General features: G+C 38.3%; 1 protein-coding gene across 1 annotated transcript in view; it reads left to right on the top strand.

Annotated features, from left to right (window-relative positions):
• sfswap (splicing factor SWAP) overlaps positions 1 to 26,574 on the top strand; it is a 76,733-nt gene that overhangs the window by 26,051 nt on the left and 24,108 nt on the right. The window contains exons 11-13 of the mRNA XM_056731363.1: positions 11,075 to 11,159; positions 12,535 to 12,768; positions 17,529 to 17,707. Of these exons, the coding sequence (XP_056587341.1) occupies positions 11,075 to 11,159; positions 12,535 to 12,768; positions 17,529 to 17,707 (498 nt within the window). The remainder of the gene's footprint in view (positions 1 to 11,074; positions 11,160 to 12,534; positions 12,769 to 17,528; positions 17,708 to 26,574) is intronic.

Here is a 26,574-nt window from a genome sequence, read left to right as displayed (position 1 = left end):
TGGAACTTGTTATCAGTATTTATTTTCACTGATCTGTCTCATTATTCTGTATTTTACAACTGAATACCACCAGCAGTCACTTTAAAGGGATACTTCACCCAATTGAAGAGCCTGTTATCATTTACTTACCTTCGAGTTGTACCAAATGTGTATTTGTTCTGATGAACGCAGAGAAAGATATTTGGAAGAATTCCTATAACCAAACAGATCTCGATTCCCATTGACTACCATGGTATTCCATATCATGGTAGTCAAAAGTGTCCCAGAACTGTTTGCTGTCCTACTTCAGTCAAAAATCCTTTCATTTGTGTTCAAAACAACAAAAACAAAATGATAAAGTAATTTTTCCTACCATGGGAGACGATGGGGGTTGAGATCGGTTTAGTTTTAAGCATTCTTCTAAATATCTTCCCCTGCTTTAATCAGAACAAAGATATGTATACACATTTGGAACAACTTGAAGGTGAGTAAATGAGGGCAGAATTTTCATCTTTTGGTGAAGTATCCCTTTAACTGCTGCTATAATCCTGATTTATAAATGCAACATCACAATACAGTACATCTACATTAAAGAGCAGCTATATACTGTTGCCATTTCTTTTCAATGTGTTGTGTTGCTGCTCGGCTATTAATACACCTGGGTGGTCCGCCCAAGTAAATGCATTGTATGGTAGACACTGAAATCGAAAAAGTTTAACTAGTGTATCAGGGTCAACGAAGAGTACAACACTGTAAAGACTAATTTACAGAATTAGACACACCACAGAAATATTAAAAAAACAAATAGCCTACAATTCCTGTAGAGTTTTGACTTTTTATATAACTGGCAATGCCACTATATTAGAAGAGATGTTTCCTCTATACCCTATAGCTTCCTAAATATAGAACTAGAAAATCATTAAGAATGGAAATACGAACTTATAAAGTTGAAGAAAGCCAAGGACGCTGTGTTAGTGGGTAAATTGGAATAAATGTTTTGTTGTCATGACTCATGAACGTAACACTACTGTTTTACACCAGTGCCTGTTTTTATTTGCTCTGCCTACCCGTCTCAAGAGACAGAGCTGAGCTACGGCTTTAGGTAATTTCCTCACTCGATCCCAACTTTTTGCAGTTTAATCTGCTCAGTTTTGAATGTCTTCCACCCTTAATTGCGTATCCAGCTGGGTGGCAGTCTTACCAGCTGCCGGATGCGTCGAACGCTGCCCAATCTCTGTGAGACTTGGCTTTGGTTTGGTTGCATAAAATGTAACACTACCAACTGGGTAGAGTTTCATTAAGAGTTTCATAGATCCCTTGTGATGACGTTTCGACTTCGGAGTTTTGTCTGATAGACCTTTTAAGTTTTATTTTTGAATTGCTTTGAAAGGGGTCCGAGGAAGTCTTGATGCGTTCCTTATGGATTGGCAGAACCTTTTTTCCACTATTCGCACTTTTTTGCATGAGTGTGTTGTTAAAGGTGAAGTAACGTCTCTGTAATTTTTAAAAGGCTTCCCCTGTCCTCCATTGTTTAGTTGAACAGGCCTCCCCCAGTTTAGGATTTTGGTTGGTCTGATTTGGCATCCCCCAGTATATAGACTTTTTAGTCTATAAATGTCCTTTAGTTCTGGCTGTTCATTATTTAGTTCATTATTTAAGTCACCCCTAAACAACTTCAAAGTACTGTTGTTTTACAGTGTGTATTCCCACATTATTAAAGTGAAATAAGCAAACTAATGCAAACCTTGTCCAAGCAATGTGTTGTCGGGACAGAAAATTGGAGGTTCAAAGGAAGGACAGAGGAAGCCCCAAGCCTGTGAGAATCGATTTGTTCCTGTAAGTCGTGTGTGTACGCGCCTCAAGGACATCATCCCTGAACCTGCTGCTTAGAGCTGCGCGATGACGGTTTATGTGGTTGGTCATATTTCAGTAACACCCGCTGCCTCATTAAAACTACTGTACTACCAAGCGCCTAAAACCTTGAAGATGTGTTTTTGCGGTTGGAGGAACAAAAGAGGAAATAGCGCAAGGAACATGAAATTTAAAATTTTATGCAAATGCAGACTCAGTGGAACCACGTTTTGATGTTATTTTCTTGTTTTCAAGCTAACTGAAAATGGCACTCGCAGACTATTTCGTAATGTTGAGACACAGAATATATTAGAAAAGTTAAAGTGGCACTTTATCCATCAGGAGTTGATTAAATGGGGGTGTCGATTGGGCATAAAAGGTGGCATTTTATGCCAAACCGAATGTGAGATTACAGTCGTTTTGACACTGACAGTGTTTATTGGCATCGCATGAGAGAGTTCTCAAATTAGTCTTTAGTCTGTAGGTACTCGCTGCATCCATCCCTCTTTCCTTACAATTAAAATCTCCAGGAAAGTTTCATCCACATACGACACATCCCGTCTCTGTTCCTCTCTGATTTAGGCTCCTCAGAGAACACTTCACTTGATTTTCAAAGTTCAGCAAGCCCGCGAATTCATCAGCTTCAGCCAGCGTTTAAACTCGATGTTCTGGGATTGTCTTCAAAGCGACCAATTCCAATTTTTTTCCCGTCTCAGCAGAGTCTGGCTGCTTGAAGACGGCTATATTTAACCGCACGACTTGTGCTTTTTCCCCCCTTTATATTATTTTTCGGAAATATACAAGGAAACTTGCGCTGTAAAAAGCTTTTAAAAGTCTCAAAGTGCTGTGGTTTGGCTTTTAAAGGCGACGGGTCGGGCTCTTGAGTGATGTTTAAGGTCAGGTGATGAAGTTGGTTGGTTGTCAAATGTACAGATTCTTGTTATTGCAGCTCCGTTTTGCACGAAGCCTCATTGGTTCTAGCATATAATGTCTTGAATTCTTGGATTCTCTTTGAAGGGTATTCTCGTTTCATTTAGGTCTTTTTAATATGCGGTAATGGCTGTTCTGGTACACATTGTTCTGGTTTTATACTCTTGTCACCCCCTTCTCAGAGCAGTTTTACACATCAGTTCAATGAAAACCTGATCTGAGCACTGAATGTGATGATAAAAGCTAAAGTAATTTTGAACAGGCTGTCAGATCAATGCTAACATGAAGTTTGGACTTTTTTGCACGGAAAATAATTTATGGTGTGCACTGCAACAAGCCGTGTTTTAATCCAGATGTGCTCAGTTGTGTTTCTGGTGATCTGTCTTTCAGCACAACATAGATCAACTCTAATAGAACCACACCTGATACAGATAATTCACTGTTTTCGAGTTTCTTTAAAAGTGTGGTTGGAACTCTCCAGAAGAAAGTTTAAGGACCTCTGTCTTCATGGCTTTTTTATGTTTTTCAATTAAACATTTTCTTTTCTTAACAAATTACAGAGTATTTTCTTTTAATTTAAAAAAACACATACTTTTCTTGGTGGCATTGTGCTCTAGTGTACACCATACGTTATTGTGCATGTTTTTACCATAAAACTGCCATGAATAATTGTTTTTTCTTTGAATCTCCTTAAAATTCGAATCATCTTGGCTTTGAAAGGGGGGAACTTTTTTCGCTCTGTCTGGAACTCTTAAAACTTGAATGTGCTATTTATTCTTGCTCATTTTGGTGGGGTTCTTGATAATATCTCATCAAATAATATAATTAAAGCAACACTTTGTAGTTTTTCTACCTTAAAATAACGTCTCTAGAATGATTTCAGTGGTTAAATGTTAACTGGACAAATTCTACTCCCGCTGCTACCTGAGCAGTCTCATAGTGGCTACAACCACACTCTGTACGTTCTGTGTTCAGATCGGTACACACAGCCTCGCCCATCCCCTGCCTGCAGAACAGTGAAGATGGTTCCTAAACATCATTTCGGCTTTTGCCGGTTTCATCAGTTTAGTAAATAAATTCACGTGTGTTGCGCTTCCGTTGGGGAAGCTTATACAGCAACATTATTTACGACACTGGTAACAGACAATTGCGCTTATCAACCACATGGGGGAGCCATGAGCAAATGTTTTAAAGTGTTGCTTTAAGGGCGTTTGGCTGGTCCCTGTACTTTATAAAGCATCGGAATAGTGTTTGTCGAAGCATTGACGGCTCCAGTTCTGAGGTTTTGGCACGCTGTTGCGTTCAAATATAATGGTCTGCATTTTAGCTGCTTTTAATGAGAAGTGGAAACATTTCTCTCTAGTTCCAGACCTCTGTGTAACTGAGCTTTCATGTGAGGTTTATTTTTTCATCTTGCTTTTTTATTACACATAATGGAAAGGAGCGGGTTGGTATTTTATATGTCGTAAAACGCACGTATCTACGCCACCAGAAGTTATATAAATCTTTCTGCTTCTCCCAACATAGACACAACAAACATTGCAACATGTTATTAAAAATTTGACCAGTGTTCCTGTATCTTATTTTCCCCTCCAGTACTAAATTTTTCTCTGTGCAACTATTTTGAAACGCTAAAAAGATGAATGCAGTAAACACACCGTCTGCGTTCATTTTTAATCTAACGTGTCCTCCCCTCTGCTTTCCTCTTCACTGTGTTTTCCCTGCCAATTTTTTGCATCCTTCTAAAACACGGTAAATTAAAGGTCTCATTTTTAGAAGTTTGTTTTTAAGCCCCTGGCGTGTTTTCTTCATTCCCTTTCATATCCATTAGACTGCTTTAAAAACAGAGTGAAGGATGGGCATTATGTTTCTGTTTGAGGTGGCAAGGGTCACACACACACAGAACAAGTACTGCAAATTACCTTAATTACTGCAAATGACTGTTTCAGGTAATTTGAGAAATACTGAATATTTTTAGATGATAAGTTTCGAAGATGTTGTTGTGGAACGGCGGCTTAATAAAAGGTAGAGCTATAAACAACTTACATTGTTTGGCAGATTCACATGTTATTGATTCTGAGAAATGCTATTTAGATGTCAGTTTCTCAGCTTTGAGTGCTTAAAGGAAAACTTCACCCAAAAATCACAGTGCTGTAAGTAGCATTTATTGCACTAGTTTCATGTTAACACGTATAACTGCAATCTGTAACGTGTCTCTATATCGCCATCTCTGTTTGAAGCATTAAATTGTTACAATAAATAGTTTCTAATACACTGGCCGTTTCTCAATATGTGTTCTTCAGCGGTCTTGTCTCCCCAAGTTCTCGCTCTACGTCATCAATATTAAGTCCAGTTCCAATACTCACGGACACAAGAATAGAGAACGCATGAAAGATCCCGGATGCTTGCATGTCTACAGAATATGCTTCCTAGAAGTCCCAGAAGTCACTGCGGCTCATCCATCCAAATTTGTTCTTCAGAGGCTGCCTCGCGAGACCGGTCTCCATCTTGTTTTATCAAAATTCTTGCTTTATAATTGGGATTGGGGGTGGGTTTTCGAATGAATTCCTGTGGTAATCAACATTATGTCACATGCTGTACCTTGTATTCAACCCGCAGTGTTGCCTCGGTATTTGCCTCCTGTCAAATCTCCATATTCTTTCTCCCACATATCTTGAAAAGAACAGTCTGTAATTACTGCAACTGGCAGGCCATTAGCAGCAGTACAAGAGCTGTTTACTTCAGTGTTGATTCACAGGCATATTTACAAACCCCAACCTTTAATTTAAGACCACAAACTGATTCTGTGTCTTTAAGTGGCTTTGTTTCATCAATTATGCATCGTTTCTGTAATTAGAGGCTCTCTGGCATCCCTCGCATATTGTGCTTATAACCTCCTTCATTATATCTAAGTTGCTAAGAAAATTATCCAAAGCGTTTCATCAAACCCTGGTAATTTTAGTCTTATAGAGTATTCCCACCAAACGCGACTTGTGTGAATAAATCACGCTATTGGCGTGTAGGTGGGCGCATGAACACTTTGAGTTTACTCGCTCCATTCGGGCGTGAAATTCACTTCGCAACATATGCAAATTTGCGTCATGGGAGGGGCTTTTGCCAGGCGGCTCCAGTCCTGTGTATATATATATATATATATATATATTTATAGCTCAAATTGAGCGTGTTTTACAACTTATCAGATTGTCCGACCTCCTCATTCACTTTCTTCCAAGCTAGATCCTTTTTATTCCTGTTTCAATTAAAGTAAGATGTATCGTATAGGTATCCAAATACAGCAACGATCATTTGTCCTCCATTGTGGTTTCGGATTTCTACCTTCGCAAGCTACGTTATAATCACTTCACTACAGTGTTGGGTGTAACTAGTTACCAAGTAATTAGTTACTGTAAATTAATTACTTTCCCCTTGAAAAAGTAAAGGAAGGGATCACTCAAATTTTTGTGTAACTTAATTACAGTTATTTCTGATGTAATTAAACATATTACTTTGTGTAATATATGTGTGTGGAATTAACATCAAAATTCAACTTGAAAATCCATGCTTTAATGTATGATTCTCACATTTGTAATACTTTGGTCGGTTAATAATACTACTTTATGTAGTTTTATATTATTTATTTGAATGTAATAAGAGCCGTTAAGTCCATCCTTGAATCATTTAACTAATCAAGGTTGATGCAGGATATAGAAAGTAATAAGTAATTATTTACTTTTTGGAGAGAGTAATTTGTACAGTAATCAAATTTTACTGTTGAATATATAATTAGTAGCTAGTTATTAGTTACTTTTTCAGAATAACTTACCCAACACTGCTTCACTACTAAAGCAGGCTCCTGATTGGTTAACGTGGCGCGAATTTTCGCCAAAGTTCCGATTTTTCAACTTAGCGTTATGCTAAATGTTAAAGGAATAGTTCACCCAAAATGAAGATTCTCTCATCCGTTACTCGCTCAGAACTTATATCAAACCTATACTGTAAGTTTCCTTGATCTAATAAACACAAAGAAAGATATTTGGAAGAGTGTTTGTGACTAATGGGGCGCTACGGACTATTATAGTATGAAGAAAGTTAATGGTGACTCAAAGTTGTTTGGGTTTCCACATTCTTCAAAATATATTTCTTTGAGTTCAACAGAACAGTCATTTTTATAGGTTTGCAACAACTTCTGATTGAGAAAATGATGACAGAACTTTCACATTAATTTATAAAACCAGAATTGAGTAAAACGTCTGTGAAAAGATATTTTTTAAATCTGTCTTTTTCTAGCTTACCCCTATGTCTCTCTCTCTCTCTCTCTCTCTTTTTTTCCATCCAGTTCTCTGTTTATGTTCCTCCTTTAACGACCTACAGTAAACACTTGTCATCTAACTTTATAGCCGAGTTAGCACTGGGGTCACCGCTGGAAAGTCTTTGTTCCCATTTTGTGCTCAAGTCCCTTCGCCCACTGTGCGGCACTCCAGCAAACCTTTGAAGAGTGAAGGTTCCAAACAGAGCTTCAGTTAACTCGCTTTGTTTATTTCCTTTCACCGTCTGTTCCTCTGGGGAAATGAACCTCAAATACACTCAGTTGCACCTGCTCTGCCCTCTACCAACTCACCTCATCATTTTCATCCTTTGTTATACCAATTCGTTTCGTGCCCATTTTATCTTGTCTCTGTTGTGTTCTTGTGCGGTGGTGATTTTCATAATGATCACCCGGGCATCCACGGGCCACTGCTTTGATGAATTTATTAGTGGATATAATCAAACTGAACATAAGGGTTCCAGCGACTCATTTACACCAGTTAGTTAAGACAACAAGGGCTGTCTTGTCAGTTTCTGTTTTTCAATCTTTAACTCGTTTGCAGGGTTTTTAAGCTTAAGGCATCTTTTATTTTCTGCTTTTATTGGAACACTTTATGTTCCCTTAGAGAGTTCCTTATTTGCTCTGTGCGGACTCAGAGTTGTCATATCACAGCCCAGCTCAGAATAAATCATTTTTTTACTGAAAATACAACCTAAAGCTATTGATGTGTGATGTGGATTTGCACAAAGTTGCCTGTTCAGTTTGTCCTCAGTTTTATTGTTGAAGCTGCTTTTAGAGCAGTAGAACCACACCAGGGGCCGCTGTGTGACTGTGGGGGTCCGGGTGAAATCAGTCCGACCTAATTTGCAAAAGTGAGAGCAGGGATGATGACAACAGGAAAGATGGTGTGCTCGCAACAGTTGTAAACAGCTGCCGCTAATTTTCTCAGCGATGGTCTCCGGGTCGATGATGCAACCATACTGAACTACGGAACCAATTGATACAATTTGAAGCGTCAAAATTCAAACTTTTTTAGTATTTGGAAGTGTGAAAACAGCCTGTGAGTGCAGCGAGTACTTATGTTAAATGAGGAATTTTAATAAAAAATAGTATGATTTATTAAGATCACATTCCAGTGTAATTCACGATGAGTGGTGCATCATGTTTCACATGGCATCATAATCTCCGCTTCAAAAGATTCATTTACAGTTCTGTCATCATTTATTTACCTTCACATCACTCAAAATGTATATAACGCTTTCTTTGGTGGAACACAAAAGAGATTTTGAGGAATGTCCCTTTGGTTTTGTGTCCATACAATGAAAGTCGATGGGCGCCGATATTGTTTGGTTACGTTCTTCAAAATATCTTTTGTGTTCTGCAGAAGAAAGTCATACAGATTTGGAATGACATGAGGGCGAGTAACTGATAAAATAGTTCTCGTCTTTTGTTGAACTGTCCCTTTAAATCTTTCCGCATGATATTTACTATCTTGCCATGTTACTTTTCCCACAGTCATTTTTTTCACTCATTTTTTACTAGAATGGGGCTCCCATGTCATGCTCTACCAGCATGCGTTTCTTCTTTATAAACATGCTTAAGGGATTAGCACCATATTATGAAAGGATTCAAACGTTGAGTGCTATCTCTGCCTAGGAGTACATGTTCAAGTAATCCCAGAGCTGAATAAGAGACGTTGAAGAGACTAGAACAACCTCTGGTTTGTTAATGTTCATTTGATGGTAATTTGGTGATGTAAGGTTGGCAACAGCAGAGAATTACTGAATCTCTGATGTGTTTTTGTGGTTGCGCACCGGAGAGACAATACGGCAGAAAGTACAAATGTGTTTTCTATTTTTTATTGTTTTTTTTTACAGCACAGTTTTTGCTCTTATCACATTCAATTTAGATGGCAAGTTCATAACTCAGATAAATACAATTTATTTTGTTGTTCCATTTGTGGATTTAGTAAAGCAACGTGTAACCCTGTCAGAGTGTTTTTTTATGTGTACCGTTCATATCAGATGAATGCAGACGTTCAATAAGCAATACGATAAAACAAGATACGAACCAAATATTATCATGCAGTTGTATTTCTTAGTTGCTTAGTTACTTTTTGAACCGAACCCATTTTAGATGAAAACTGTTAGCAATGTTTAACACTTGGTAATGGTTGAGAGTGTGTTAACTTCTACACTTTTCCAGTAGCATCTCTATTTTTTCATATCGACTGTCCAGTCCAGATCCAATCTCCAGGTTTAAATCCTTCATTTTATCTTTGGGAGGAAGATTCTTAACTGGATTTAATGGCCCCCCACCCTTTCCCGACACTTCATCTTACCCCGGTCTGGCGTGAGCATCTACGGACAGTTTTTAATAGACCTGTAAAATATTGAAAACTTCCATTACAGACACTAAACTTTAAGGATTTGCTTCTGAATGCCACTGTTTCTTTCTCTCTTTTTTCATGTTGTTTTGCATCTAATTTTTACTCCTGCTGACAAAAAAATAAATAATAAAATGCAAGGATTTGGGTCACTGTAAGGAAAAACATCATCTCATTAGCGCATGCAGCCCATCACCATCCCGCTGCGTGAATCCCTTCTTCCGCACCGGCTGGTGGTACTGTATGTTTTGCTGGCAGATGGATGATAAATAAGAGCATCAGTCATGAATTGCTCTCACGCTGAGCGACTGGGAAGGTGTCTGTGGAGGGTTTCTCCAGTACAAAATGTTTCTGGGATTACACTCGGCCCTGAGTGCCACCCACAAGACCAGGGTCACATCTTAATAGAGCTCGTGCTGAATGTACAGTGCATCCACGGAATATTTTTCCCTCATCTAATAGTTTAAACCAGTTTAGTTTAACCAGTAATGAAAATAGTTGAAAGCAAACTACAGTATAAACTAGTTTATGGTTAGTAATTTGCTTTGCAATATAGGTCAAAGGTAAGCAAGTTCCTATAAGATTAAAGTTGAATTTAACTACTTTATAAAAGGCCACAGAGTGAGCTGCATCACATAAAAGATAAGTTGTTAAACTTAAGTTGTATAATGCATCATAGCACTTTATATGGATTAATTCAAAGACGGTCATGATCATATAGTTTTATTTGGGCAGGTGCTTTGACCAGAGCAATATTTTACAATATGTTATACTTGCTTCATTTACAATAGTTTATATATTTTCCATTTTGCTTTACAGCTAACAAGTGAATCAAACTGAGTGCATAAGAGAAATTAATTGTCATCAAAACAGTATTTATTTCCGGACATCAAAAGTAGGTTTTAAATTCATATTAGTCATTAACTTAAGTAATAAACAGTAATGATTTTGACAGAAATAAAGAACACCAAAAGAGTGACGGTTTCCAGGTTGTGTGTGTCTATTTGTCTTGAGTTTTGTCTTTCCTCGTCTGTTTATTGCATTTGCTGTAACCTTAATGTTTAACATTTGTTTTTTGGTAGCACTTCAGTATAGGGGGGAATTCTCACTATTAACCAGTTGTTATTAGCATGCCTATTATTGTCACATTGGCTGTTTATTAGTACTTATAAAGCACATATTCTGCATGACTATACTCGACATCCCTAATCCTACCCAATACCTAAATCTAACAACTACCTTGCTAACTATTAATAAGCAACAAGTTAAGAGTTTATTGGGGAAAAGTTGTAGTTAATGGTTTGTTGAATTGCTCCCTATCCTGAAGTGTGAACTTTTTTTTCCACTACTTTTCTATTTTCTTTTGAATTTTTTAATATTTCTGTCTATCTTTTATATTATTCACCAGTCTATTCATCTTTAGCAGTACTGATCTCTAAATGGCATATAGGAATTATCATGACCTGAATACCCACATGTTAGAGTACAAAGAAAATCTCCTGAAACACAGACAAGCTTATTAGGAACCGCATATGTCCAGATCAAAGAACCCAAGTTCACCCTTAACCTGTTTTTGCCAAGCAAATTAACTTTCTGCTTTTCCTATCTTTCTGGTCTTCCAGGGTTCCGTGGTTTGCAGCGGCGGGGGGGAAAGCGCTTCCGACAGCTCTTCTGACAAGCAGCTGAACGACGGAAAGCTCCTTAAAGGTAAAACAGTTCCACACTCCATGATGGAGAAACCTCCCACCGCCTCACCCCTCAACATCCTTGTTAGCTACGATGACATTTTAAAACGGTCTCGCACGTACACATAACAGCTCTGTCCCACTTCTCCCCGTCCTTTAAGCTTTGCAGGGGGTGTGATCACAGGGAGCAACCACCTGTCACTTTTCTCACTTGTCATTAGATTTAATGATAGGAATCTTTGCATTTTGCCTATGTTAGTTTGTTTATAGGGGTAATAAAGTGTATTACACAGAAGATAGTATGATGTAGTTTTTTCCCCAAAGTTGGATGCACACATTTAATGTCAGTTACTGTCGAAACAACTTTTAGCTCAACTAGGTTGACTTTTTGCACACATTCTTGTGAGTGAAAGTAAGTTATATTCATGAAAGTGCTGCATAACGGTAAAATATTACAATTTTACAAGAAAATAATAGGTAGTTTGCACAGTAACCACAATGCAAGTCAGATGTGGTGGGTGTACCCAAAGTGCCCAATGTGCTTGTGTAAGGGAAATAGGGATTCTGGTAGAAGTTTTTATGAGATGTTTTTTCAGGCAAAATAGTAAATTAACACTGATGAATTGAAGACAAAAGTGCACTTCCTAGGATGCTTATTTGATATTTCGACCATTTTGAACTTTATATCTCATACATATAGACTGTTTTATCGGATGCATTAGCCTTGCATTAAGTTTACTTCCGTTCTGTGTTTAGTTACAATATAACAGTTCATTTTATTTTTAATTTACATTCATATTTTACTGTATATTAATTGTATTAAAATAAATGAAAGCTACTCAAGAGTTATCGATTCTTTGCGGAGATCTACCGGAAGCTACGTTTGGGCCACATACATTTTTTTGATGTTGTTGCCACTGAAACCATCCAGTTCAGAATTTTGCTACTAAAGATATTAGTAATGACAATGACAAATGCTCTCTCATTTGTAAGATGCTTTGGATAAAAATGTCTCCTAAATGAATAAATGTTTTGCTTACAAAGTACGAGCCAGATCTTAATGCAGACTGGACACTTGGAGAAAGCTTAAAAAATAGCTTAGTTAGTTTTTAGCTTTGAACTTAAATTTGTGAAATAAGTTCAATGTCTCTATTCAAGGGTTAAAGTCTGTTGATGTGCTTTATGTCACTTTGTATAAAAACGGAGAGCAGCCAGCATCCATTGAAACACGTGTCACTGCCGAGGTTAATTCTATAAGCTATTGTGCTTGACTGTAATGATCATGTCTTTGACCATAATGACATCATTTGATGATGAGATTTGTTCTAGGTGTACAAGGTTAAAGACAATTTCTAAATAAAGCTGTGTAATGCCTGTCTATTATCGCCCACTTCCAGCATCCTTTGCCCCCATCTGCTTCGCCATAAAGTCAAAAGAAACCGACATGCTGCCGCTGGAGAAGAACCGTGTGCGGCTGGACGACGACTCTGATGAGGACGGGATAAAGGCGGAGGGCCAAGAGGGGGCGGAGTTGATGATGGGATTGGTTGAAGCAGCCAGAAACCTTCCTCAGCCGGTTTTTGAGGAGAAGAAACCAACACTCTCCCAGGAAGAGCTAGATGCCAAACAAGGTACTTCTGAATTTTTCACTTGAGATTTTACAGGCACCATACCTAGTTCTGGACCATTGCCCGTCTTTTTTAAACGGCAGGCGCATCAGCGCTTTAAATCGCCTCCTGGAGAGCGCAGGAGTTAAGTTTCATGAGCATTCCATAATTATAATGATTCTTCAGTGACTGTTTTCAGGGCTATACTTCGTAAATTGACTGAAAAATACTTTGTTAAGAAAAAGATGAGTCAGTTTGTGGAGTTTACAGGAAATAACTCAAGATTGATTTCTTTGCCATAATTGTTCCTGGGGTAATTTCTCATTGGCCACCAGCCTAGACTCCAGACATATTTTACAGTAATAAGATAAGGAATATTAAGAAAGAAGCAGCAGTTTATCATGATCGCATTAGGCCACGAGTTCCTTCGGATTCCTGTGCTTCCTCATGCTTGCTTTGACCCTCTGAGACTTTTAAAATATTGAGGTGATGTGATCGCTGTCACATCACGATGACTGGCAGTGTATTATATTACTCCGTGGGGGCCGTGCCCCTTAATGTAATAGATCTGTCCAGTCGGACCGTCCTCACCAGAGGCAATAAATGTCCCCCGTAATTAAGAGGGAGTGTTTCACACTGGTAAAATAAGAAGGACATCACTCAATCAGACTCTACAACCAGGAAATGAAGCCCGCAGGCTGTGTGTACTGGAGATCTACTTGCAAGCGTTGTGTGTTCGTGCTTGAAAACAGAAGAATAGAAAAATGCAGGGTTTTTTCTGCTTTAACAATATTTTTGCAGCATTATTGCAATTGCTTAGTTGCAAAAAGTGGTTTGTAAGATCTTCAGTTATGTCTATATTATTTCGAATTTAATAGATGATTTAGAAAAAAATATTTTTATCTTTTTCCACTCTAGTGTTTTCAAGCCTTTTTTCTAACATTTGCTAATGCACACTGAAATGTCTGAAAACGGGTGAAATGAAAAGCACCTTGACATGTGTTTCTTTCATGTTCATTTTTATTCATTTAATGTTTTTTATTTTATTCACTCTTTGTCTTTGTGCCTTTTCGCAACATTTCTGTAATATTTTAGAGTTGTTGCTGCAAACACAAGGCTATAGTTGCCAAAATTCGCGAAAATGTTGTCTGGGATTCATGCCAAAACAAATGCAACATATATATAACAAATAATATATATATTTGATTTCTTTAAAGTAATAAATATAATTAATAAATCGAAAAAATAAATATTTAGACCATTTTGCAAGATCGATTCGATTCGTATCGATTCTTGGGGGCACAATTTGATAAAAATGTTTTGTTCCAGATCTGTATAAATTTCTTTGTTATGATGAACACGGAAAAAGATATTTGGAAGAATTCTTGTAGCCAGACAGTTCTTGGCCCCCATTGACTTACATAGTTGGAAAAATGTCTTATTTTGTGTTCAACAAATGCTGGAATGCTGGAAAGCACTTTTGACTACCATTGTCATTTTTCCTACTATGGTAGTAAATGGTGTCCAAGAAATGTTTGGTTACAAGCATTCTTCCGAATATCTTTCTTTGTGTTCACTAAAATAAAGAAATGTGTGCAGATTTGGAACCACTCGAGGTTGAGTAAATGATGACAGAATTTTAGATGAATTCAGAGTTGTTTGCATCTTGCAAAATTGTCAAAAAGCCAAAATGCAGTGAAGAAACAAAAACGCATTAGTACAAGGCCTAAGACATCCAAGACTATTACAAATCATTTTTGCAGTTTCATCGATGAGGGACTTCACCAGAATTCACTGTGACATATTGGTGTAGTTGCGACAGTCACATTGAGTAATGACATGTAGTCTTTGCAGCTTATTTCTTATTAAAAATGAATTTCTGTACAACTTTACCACTGCCACCAGATAGGACTGACAGTGTGTGTATTTGAACCTATGACTGAACACTGGACAGTAACACTTCTTGAACACAGGAGAGGTAATTAAAGTAATCACACCAGGTGCCCAGTGAAAGTTTACTGCACAGGGAGTTGATATAAACAGCACTGCAGAACCGAAGGCCTCACTCCGTCTCAAACCAGCTTAGATTGCACGACTATCGACCTATCCGGGAGAACATAATCTGTATTGATGGACTGTTAAAAGATCACAGATGCACTTTGTGATGGCAGGAGCCCAGATTCAGCAAACACTCCCTCTGCATCCAATCGTCCCACTATTTCCTTTGTAAGTAGAAAGTATAATTCAGGGCTCCTACGCATTTTGGAAAAGCATGGATTTTTAATCGATTATTTTTCCAGTTCTGCAATATGGAGAAAATCAACTTGAATATGGAGAAAATTATGAGTTTCCAGACTATTGCCCTTTTCGCTGCGATTGGATGTTAAGCGGTTAGGGGTCCCCTTACTGTTTGACTAAACATGTTGAACACACGGCCGTACCCACCATTCACGTCCTTGACGTCTGGTTAGTTTTTCCACGGTATGCATGAAATGTTGTGAAAAAAATGCCTACTTGGACAAAACTGTACTTGCTGTCAATATTTTACAAAGCGCCTTGATAACTGTTCTCGGAACACGTGAAAATGCTGGCTGCGTCGCTTTCTTCCTCTTTGCAGAGCGCTCGGGAGTTTGCGCTTCGAATTTAAGCGTGATTGACACGCATCAACATTTAAATAGAGAACCTGATTTAACGGCCGATTGTAATATCCAAAAATGCAAACTACAAAATCCTGAAACGAGACAAAAACATGACCAGACCTTCACCAGTTCATCCAGAACCGCATGACTCTGGTCGCCTGACAACAGCATTGTTTGCAAATATTTCAAACGCATCCATGAATTCTTGTTTTAACTATTCTTAATTAAAAAACAAGTGTCTGTAGCTGCACAAAAAGTCAGAGGAATAGCGAGTACATTCCAAACACAAATACTCTTGAAAGATTGATTTTATTTCATTTTGGCAATCTTTTTATAAAAATATATTGACCATGTGTATACTCATGACCGATAAACATATAAAGACAGAAATGCTCTCAGCTATTGTTATCTAATTTGCACTCCAATTTTTATTAAATGCACATGTGTAGCTCTAGAAAATATTTTTTCGTTTGTTTTGGACAAACTCAGTTTTTATTTCTAAAATCCTACATACGGCCCAGATTGAACATCGTCAGATTTTGAAAGAAGCCATATTAGGGGACTATAATTCTCTTTTCATGTTCACTTATGATTTATATTTCACTGATAAATTATTAACATTCTATTAAATCCCAATAAAATGTTGTGCTATGAGCGTGTCTTGGTTAGGTTAATTAATTTGTATGAGGTATAGCTATTGCAGTCCACTGATTATTTGGCAAAATATTATAATTATATAAAAACACTTTTTTCAGATGTTAAATATCTCTGAAAATCTTCTGGGAGTCTGTCTTGAAACTAGATAAATATGGAATTTCTAAATGGAAAAATTGTAGGAATCCTGATATGTGTTTGTGTGTGTGTTTATGTGACGAGGAGTTGGGTTGACTACTCTGAAGAGAGAAATTATGTACACCCGATGTGTCTTTCCCGGGGCTTACCTGTTTACTTTGCAAATTGTAATTTCAGAAACCAAATCTCCAAAGGTGGCCTTATTGGATTTAGTCGAAGCATATTTACAGCCTCCGTCGCAAAATTTCCTTGTGAAGTTTATTGATGAGACATTATGCCAGAGAAGGGAAAATTTACAGAAAATTGCAGGAGTCGTTTCTTTTGTGCACGCCGTGAGGAAATAACAGGTGCTAAGTGGGATGCATTAGTGAAGCTTGCCATGTATGGTATAACAACGTTATTACAGCGTCTTATCTAGGCAAGTGAAAAGACTGAATTGAACAGAAGTTCGGGACACATTTCTATTTTTCATATGGCACTCCGACTTCTAATGCTTGAGACGGTAAATGATTTCTGTGATTGTATGTGAAAATAAACTGAAGTTGTATCTACATGGAGAATTTTAAGGAAGAGCCGTCTTTCCCTTCACCTCAAAAGCTCGCCTGTCATTTCTATTGCAGTGGACATTTGAAACTCTTCGAGTCAATAGTTCTCATTTCTCTGCGGTTCGTCTCCGAGCTCCCTCATTACGGCAAGGGCACAGCACGGGGATTAGATTAAGTCGAAACGTGACGTCAAGGCTCCGCTGTTGTTTTCCTTTCAAGGCCGGGCACATAACTCGTGAATGCCACTTTTAGGAAAGAGCTCTGCTGATTGAGGAACATCTCGTTTCCTTTCCGTTCCTTATTTCCTCTGTTGCCATTTCTCGCTCTCGTTCTAGTGACGTGGTGAAGTAGCGGCCGCTGTTCTCTATCCAGTCGTGTTTAATTCTATGTGATCGTCCGTGGCATGGGCCTATTTTGAGTGCGGACAGAGAAGTTCTCGTCTTGTTCTTTCATACTATAATGCCTTGTTTTTGTGCCTTCCCTTTCTTATATCGCCGTTCCAAACAAAACCTGTAAAATTATACATGAGTACACCGCCTGCTCCAGATAGCTAAATTAAGACCCTGTCGAGTTTAATATCGCCGGCCAGGCAGACCTTAATACTTGAGGAAAAGAATATTTGTCCAAATGGATTTTAGCATTGGAGAAAACGTTTACATTGGCGTAGCACCAATAAACACCAAACACTTCAAGCAAACAAGAAAGCTCATTTTAGGAGCAAAGGGTGTGTATAAAAAAAGACAAATGTGTGTATGTTAGTGTCTATGTGTTTGACGTTTCATTGACTCTTAATTTTTTTTTCTCACAGCTAAGCAGAAGTTGGAGGACCGGTTGTCTGCAGCAGCGCGTGAGAAACTGGCCCAGGCGTCTAAAGAGTCTAAGGAGAGACAGCTTCAGGCTGAACGCAAGAGGAAAGCTGCCCTCTTTCTGCAGACTCTACGTGGACCTGAGGCCGAATCGAAGCGACCGGATGTAACTCCACCTGAGGTATGTGTGTGTTTTCTTGGCTTTGATACTCTAAAAGTACATACACTACCAGTCAAAAATGTAGGAAAACATTTATTCTTTCTTTATATTTTTTCCACATTTTAGAATAATTGTAAACCCTGTCTGCACCAATAGCCCTGTGGTTAGTGCGCTGACATATACCGCCAGTGCGCTCATGACGACCATAGTTCTATTATCTCTCCTCGACGCTTTCCTGTCAGCTCTATACTCTCTTGTGCTGACAAAAGGTGTAAAATGCCCCTAAAAATACAATTAAAACAATAAAAAAGATGGAATAACACAACTGGGAATTATGTTGTGCCTTAATGTATCCAAAATACATAAATTTCACAATCTGTAAAGTAGTCAGCAAAGTCAGTAGTTTGCAAAATCGTACACTTGCAATTGTATTATCCAGTATCTTGGGGTCTCAGTTTGTTAGAAACATGTACATCATAAGGGAGTATGTTACTGTGTATTTACATTGTTGCCATTGCCCTTCGACCTTGGGACCATTGTGTTTTTTGATATGCGTGAAGATACAACGACAGAAAAAACAATGTTCTATTTTTGCATACTGTAGGATGATAAAAGCATATTTAGGTCAAGGGCTGTTAACTACTACGGTCTCCCGTCTGCTTTGATCGCACTTTTCCCACCTTGCGTTTCAGAATCATGTACCGTGCAGTAATAGTTTTTTTTTTTTATTTCATCTGTCAGTACCTTATCAAGCCTTTCGCTCTGTGACCCTGCTACAGTTTCCTTGAGGTTTGTTTAGTCAGGTCCCCGGTTAAAAAAACAGGCTAGTTGATCGATCCGTCAGGAGTCCTGGGGAAATGTTCATTACCTCAAAACGAATCCCATCCTACATTTTTCAGCGTTCTCCCGGGGTGGAATGTAGCTTGGTTTGCTGACGGACCCGATGAGAAGCGTAAAGACTTTGGTAATCTCTTCCAAGTTGTATCTTTGTGTGTTTGTGGAAGGAGAAGTTCCTAATCGGTTGTGCCTGACAAAGCTCGAGTCTCTCTGGAAAAGAATTTGTTTGTGTTTATTTTGTGTCTGTGTTTGTAGCCTTTGAAGGGGCCTCGGGGATTCCCAGCCATCGATTTCTATCGAAGCTTTGGGTAAAAATGTCAAAAACAAAATGATTAATTGCTACAATTTTTACCCAAATCATATTTAAAGGGACAGTTCCCCCCAAAAATGTTTATCATTTATTTACCCTGATCAAAAACCTGTCATTCTAAATCCTGTATCACCGTTTCTTGTGCAGAACACGAAAGAAGATATTTAGAGAAATGTCTCAGTGGTTCTGTTACCAACATTCTTCAAAATACATGAGATTTTCGTTTGTATGTGAACTGTCCTTGCACAACAAATTGATGAAATACTGTATGAGCAATTGTGCAATATCTGTGTGTCTTTGTATTGTGCTCACTATGTGCTTTTAGCTGGTTTGAATGAGATCACAGCGCTGATCTCCTTTCAGCTCTCAGTAATGGCCAACGCTGCCTGTGTTCGGTCCAGATTTCCCCTGGTCCTCTCCACAGCCTGAAAACCCACATTTCTCCTTCAAAAACTTCCCACCATGGCATCCACTGAGGGAGCGGGTGGATGAGGAATGTAAAAGTGGAAGTCCTAGGAGCTGTTAAGAGAAAGAGCAGAAGTAGGAGAGCAGAGATGACTAATCTCAGCAATTGTCTCCACAGGCACGAGGTTCAGCTTCACAGTAATGAGGCCAATGAAGCGTAAAATGAGGAGAAGCAGCTGGTGGATTCACCACTGCCTCCGTTGGGCTTTTACCTGAGTCTCTCGCGCACGCACACCCGGCGCCTCACGCATTCCCGACCGGCTAATCCATTATGAATGTCCCTTCTGTTTCTTTCTCTTAGACGCTTGATTACTTGTGCGGGGCGGCTTATTTAGTTTCTGCCTTATTACGGTCGCGTTCACACGGATGGTGTTTGGTATTGACAGCTTTGTTTACTAACATGTGTGACTCATACACGGTCCTGCTCATTCGGTAGCTCACAGACAGGATTGAACACAGATTGTATGAATGCATGACTAAATTAAAAACTTTTTTTAGCTGTTAGTAGCTCAAGTGAATAATGTGAATAGCAAGGTGGTGATATCCGGAACAGCCGAGTCTTATCACATTTAATGTAACACTATTTATTCAACACGTCTAATATAGACGCAAGTTAATTCATTAAATCTAAATAAACCGAAGCACGGCTTTGAATGTTTTCTTATGGTTTTTATTTTTAACTGATTGTAGGTGGCAGGTTTTATGTCTTCCTGCGTTTATCTGATAACCGCACAGTTTTCTTAAGGGAATAGGACACCTAAATGTGAAAATGATTCAAAACCCTTTTGACTTTCTTATATTGAAACACTCAAGGTGACTTTTTGAAAATGTAACCTGGCAACTGTTTTAATATGATAAAAGTGAGTGAGGAATCAGGCCGAGAACCTCTGATGATACAAAAATCCTCTTAGCTGTTTATATCACTGTTTATATCATTTTAGAGGTGTCTGACTCATGAATCAAAAATTTTATTCGATGCTGTCATGGTGCTTTTGTATGTTTTTTTTAAACTTGCCAGACATAATGTCATTCTAATATTCACCTTTTTAGTTCCACACAAGAAAGTCAGACATATTTGGAACAGCATGAGGGTGAATTAATGATGACAGAGTTTTCGGATGAATTCTAATCCATGAACCCAAATCTTGAAGCTGCGTCTTCTGAAAGCCAGTGGCGGTTCCATCATTCACCCTTAGGTTTGGCTTTGTGTGCTAATCACGCATGATCATTAGCTAATCGCTAAACGTAATGTTTTTCTTGTCTGGATGCCTAAAGCTACTGTGTTGTCTTATTTGTCTGTCTTTAAATATGGACTGAATTGCACACACTCCACAGATGCATGGATTTTAGCAGCAAATCCACAGAAATCGGTCATCTCTTATCTCAGTCGACCGCTGTATCATCCTCTGCACCCCAAATTCCCCCCGCCCTCGTTATCGTTTCCATTTTCCTATTGTGACTCAGCAGCCGTAATGATTTTGGATGATTTCAGCTTTAATGCCGGCATTGATCTATGATGGAACTGATTGCTGTCATTGATCTCCGTTTCGTTCCCCTTTCTTGAACTCTCCGCAAGCCTCTTAGTGGGAAATGCAGCCCAGCTGAGAGACGCATTGAGAATTCACAGAGCTCCTTCTGTGTGTTTGTGGCTCCCTCCGCCCCGATTTACTGCCGTTGGCGATTTACTGATCGCTATGGCAACGGAAATCAAATCTAGCCAATTCAGCATGCATCTGGGCACATACGGGCACATAAAACTCATTTCTTTAGCTTGCTGCATTTTAGTGAAACAAAGAACCAAAGTCAATTTATATAAATAATACCTGCAAATAAACTCTGCCGAGGCCAAGAAGGTCATAAATTTGCGCAGCGTTAAACCAACAGCCCTCTCGTTCCATCACAGCTGACCGTGACTGCAGCCCTGTTCACGTGATGAGCGCTTCCGTTTCTCCTGGAGATGGAGTACGTAGATGCCCTCTGGCAATGCAACATTTGTGGTAATTCGTCTCTTGTTTGTCATGCCACAAGATCACTGAACGTGAAAAAGCTTGGCGTAGCCGAATTAGCCGTGATCTTCACTGCTGTCGCAGGGCTTAGATCTGCTGTGACAGGCTGCACTTTAAAGTGAAAATAAGACACTGCTAATTGTTTGATGTTTAGCTACAACATGTCGTCACGATAAATGCTGTTTGGCAGATCTCTCTCAGAAATTGCCAGGTTTGAAACGGGCAATGTGGACAGTCATCTGTGCAACCAGGTGGCACGCCGGATCGAAAGCCTGCAGCAGCATGGCAAGGAGAAGTAATGTGGGAAATTTTTAAGTGGCTAGAATGTAAAACAGACAGAGCAATAAATATTAATTTATTGTACATTTTGATATATATATATATATATATATATATATATATATATATATATATATATAATTTTTACAGTTTTGCTTTATTATCTCATGATTTTTTTTTATTTGGTTTAATTTTCCCTGTTTTGTATATAATCTCAGTCTAAATAAATCTAAATCTGTAAATTATAGTTGTTTTTATTTGTAGTATTTTTAAAATAAGATCCTGTTTTCAACAGTTTTTTCAACCCTCTTATTAGTAATGAGGTTATTATTGTTGTACTGAAACTGAAACTATTAAGCTTTTTCCGCTCATTGAGGTCAATAATACTGCCTTAAAAATTATTAGAGAAACTTAAACTAAACGATAATTAGAAATCTTGCCACAAAAATGTACTGAAAAAAAGTTTAGATAGCATTTCTGCACTACTGAATAGAATTGACAGGTACTCCACTTTTCTATAACCCAGACGCGGATGCTGAGAAAGTCGCTCATTGTGGATTCTGAAAGCATTTCGAGTAGGTAGCGGTTTGCAGAGACCTTTAATTTTCTCTTTTACTTCCATTGTGTTGTGTCAAATTAGGTTGGCTGAGATGCTGTCATGAAGTGCTCTATTAAGAAAGTCACCCTAAATTAAAAAATGTAAGATAAGGCAGAGACATTGTTGTGAAGTTGAAGGGTCAGTCTGCAGTTTTTTAACTGCAGGAAGCTGAAAAGGAATGTCTGACTGAGAACAGTGAGAAATAATTAAACGATATTACTATACGTTGACTTACAGAATGTAACTGATTTGGTGGGAAAGTGGCTCACATATTGATATTCTGATATATTTCTATACAACTGTATAATTGTGAATGAGATTTTCGTTAGACTCCAAAGCGTAAATCTGTTGCTTGCGTCCAAGCCTCGGTTACCTTATGGAATAGTCCACCCCAAAATACAAATTCTGTCATCATTTATTCACCCTCAAAACCTGTGTGTGTCTCTATCTTCTATGAAACACAAAAGACAATATTTTGAAAAAAATTTTTTTTTTTGGTTACTGTTTTTCAAAATATCTTTTGTGTTCTGAAGAAAAAAGAAACCATACTTTTAAAAAATCCTCGTTGGTTCTGTTTGTGAAGTAACTGAAGAAGCAATGAATCCGTATGTTTGTAAGAGAGGGTAACGGGGAGAGACAGTGAGATTTTGAACACGTGGCCTTGGCTCTTGAACAGTCAGGTTCGAGGGCCGTTGTAAAATGGTGCTTAATGTGTTATTCGCCCTTGAAAAGACTGTCCTTAAGCACTTATGCACTTATGAAAGAATCATGATATTAACCATGCGGCGAGTGTTTTCACATCTAGAGTGAGTACAAAGATGGACCTGTGAGTCATCTTCAATACGTTTTGTAGGAGAAGGAACATGGCAGGCCTTGGCTGAGAGCTTGGAAAAAATTTGAATGCGGTTGCCTGTAATCACAGAGCCCAACTTTGCTATTTGCGGTATAACAGACACGCAGATCTTGTGGAACAAGAGGGCAGGATTTCTTGCATCTTTGTTGATCTATGTAGACGTCGGCTTTGAAAATCGAAACCTTGCGAATTAATCGCTTGCGTCAAGGGAACGAATCTAAAATGACTTGAATGTGTCTTGAGCCATGTCCACGAAACCCCCAAACAAACATGGCAGGATTGAAAAACCCTTGATTCTGAGCCGCTAGATGAAGATGTGTTTTATGAGGACATTAAAGACGAATCCACTAACATAATCTGTTCATTTTCATTAGTACGGCATGTTCTTGACATCACTTAATAGTCGGATGTCTAATTATAGCTACTTGACATGTATTACAAAAAACTCAACCTTTAGTTTTTTTCCCCTTCAAACAGGAAAAACTTGTGCAAATTAGCACTTTGGGCACAACGCGTGGGCTGCTAGGTCATCAGTACTTTGCTTCTCTTGCTTCATTGCCTTTGGAGGTTCTGCCAATAGCACAATTGCTTTAGGAGGGAAGGCCTGCCAACATATGGGCTGGAGTTACTGTGGCAGTGTCCTCTAACCACTGTTCCGCTGTTAGACCATCGGCATGTTTACTGACAAAACAAAGCCCCCGGCACTGGATTTGTTCTGCTGAAGGTGTCTGTCACTTCGAGGACAGCATATTTGTAAGATACTACACGTAGTGTCTGTGTGCAACCTCAAGCCTCAATGCTGTTTTCTTAAACAAATACTTGGCTCCGCATTGTAATCCATCATTTAACATCCACAGCCTACCGCTAGATTAGAATTGATTGAAGGGCTCAGACAGATTACATTTAAAGACAGGTATAGGGCCAAATAATCTTTATCATGAAAGTCTGGTTTTTCCGTTCTTGCAATGAAATTGTAGACCTGTTTTCTAGGGTGTTAAAAATATTTCGAAAATATATCAATTTAACCTGCAAAATTATTTTGTGTATGTACATTTCTTGTTACATATACTTTTGCAGCCTTAAGCCGTGTTCACATTTAACTTCTTTTTTGACAAGACGGCGCTTTTTTAATAAAAAAACAAGGCTCGCACCATTGTGGTAACAATAGCAGCCGGCAATGTTCAAAAATAGCATTTTTGCACGAAGACATTTTAGAGACACAGGCTTCATCTGCAGCGTAACTGATTCCTATTTGAATTATAAAGAGGAATTGTCTTTGTTATAAACAATCACATATATAAAAAACTTCAATACTCCTTTCTCGCTAGAAATGCAATCAAAAGTTATTGAAAGTAAAAATTTATACACAACTGTGCTCCAATGGGCGTTTTGGCCACCGGGCTCGAGCTTGGGCCTTCTCGACCAATCACGTTCTTCGCATGTTATTATGGAAACGACAGGTCTTTGTCATTGGTTAGGGGTTTTCAATCGCAAAAGACATTATGAGCTGCAGAAAAAGATGTTGGTGCTGGTGTTTAAAAAAGCGATCAGGACTTTTCAGGGCGATCCTATCCTTCCATAGGATTATAATGTAAAACAGATGCTAGCAGCTTCAAAAACACTGGTCCGAAAGCATTTTTGGTTTCATTTTTTTTTACTTTTTTTTTCTCAATCTTACATATAGAATTACATCAAAGTTTTTTTAACATTTTGATGCCGTTATTAGTCTTCTCTTTGTATTGTATTTTAAACGTTTGTGTAGAAAAAAAGGAAATTCTTCTGGACCAGCATTGTTTACGTTTTCCGAAGTGGTCTATAGAAATCCGCTTTAAGCAGGTATTTAGTATTAGACGTTTGAAATAACGCTATAGCATCCCCTTACTTTATTGTGCGCTTCAAATGTGCAAAAATACAATTTGGTCTTTGTAAATAAGCAGCAAAATTGAAAAGAAATAACAATTGTTGCCTTGCGGCCATGTTGAATTAACTTTATCGGTTTTTGTTTTATAGTTTAACGCTTTGAAACTTAATGAAAACAAGCAGAGAACGCTGGCAGAATTGAAACTTACCATGAAATGGTGATTCTGTTTTTGGTTGAGAGAATTTTTTACCTTCGGCTTATAAGAAACAGAATTAAAAAGGAAAATTAAATCGTTAGACCCCAAGGAAATGAGGTGATCTGAAACGGTTGAGCCTGTTGACACCGTGCCTGCGCTCGCTCTAAGTAGTTTATTCATAAATCCATTGTAAAGATTTAAAAGCCCACTATAACTTTTAGCCTGACTTAAATGGGCAGAATTGGCTATGGATTAGCTTTCAGCAAAAAAGATGAATTTTACCTCAACCGTGCTTTGGTTCTCGGCCCAAGACGGAAGCCCTAGTTTTTGTTTTTTCTTTTCATAGTTTTTTCTGCCTTGTTTCATGTTCATATTGTTTGAGGGCCGAACGCGTGTTTATACAGATGATGTCAGAATTCATGCATTGTGAGAGGTTGGAACAGTCGCTGGCGTGCTAGCATTTAATCATCTAGCTCTTACGTATCTGAGGGCAATATCAGGATGGCTGCAGAAAACAGTTGCTTTGCAGGTTGTGGTGGAAGTTTTTGTCATTTTCAACATCCAGAAAAGCGCTTGGGTTGTGTGTTCTTAGTGTGATATTCTTGGTGCTGAATCAACAAGCTATACATAATCATTAAAGCCATATTTTTCACCTTGAGCGCATTCGGAGTAATAAGGATGTGTGCGCCTGCAAGACGCTTTATAGCAGCTGGTGGTTCTGCAGTCTCTGGATTGACAAATGTCTCATAAATTGCTCACTCTGGACCATCGACTGAATGAGCGGCTGTTGTATCATCTGTCTTAGACAGACTCTTTTATTGCTGTGGCTTTTCTTTAATCCTGTTTCTCATTATTGACCTTCCATTATTAAATGAAATACACAGGAATGATGTGCTTTCTCGATGGAGTTTGTGTAGCTCTTGACATTTTTGTTTTGTCATTTTGAAAAAGAGAAATCTCAGGTTTTACTTTATTGACCTTACGGTTTCTTTTCCAAGAACAAACGTTTTTTAATGGTTTTTAAATCTGTGGTTAACATTACTTAAAGAAACTAATATTGTTCTACAACATAAATTGTGTTACATTTAATAAGTTGGGCGGTCACTTTTTTCGGTAACCATAGTGCATCTTGCTCGACCCAATGATCTCTAAAAGTACAAAAGTACAATTACACACACTCCCCTGCGGTTGTTGTAGTGTGTATATCACGGAAGAACAAAATGTGAAAGGTTTTTTTAAAGTAACGTAAACCACAGAACTTTTTTTAAGTCATAAATCAAAAACTGTTGTTCTATGAAAAACAGTTCATTTGTTGACCAGTGGCTTGATTGTTTTTCTCTTTGTGGTTTTCGAAACTACTGACCAGCTCTTTTTCACAAAACAAGACAAAACAAAACCCAGATCAAAAAAAGAATGACTCAAATGTGAATCATGCCCCTTTCTGCCCCTTTCTATTCTTTAGCACTTCTAAATTTTTTGGAGA

This window comes from Triplophysa dalaica, chromosome 19 (genome assembly GCF_015846415.1).
Source record: "Triplophysa dalaica isolate WHDGS20190420 chromosome 19, ASM1584641v1, whole genome shotgun sequence".
In the NCBI taxonomy this organism is placed as follows: Eukaryota; Metazoa; Chordata; class Actinopteri; order Cypriniformes; family Nemacheilidae; genus Triplophysa; species Triplophysa dalaica.
Note: the sequence above shows the minus strand (reverse complement) of the source record. Positions and strands in the feature narration are given on the sequence as shown.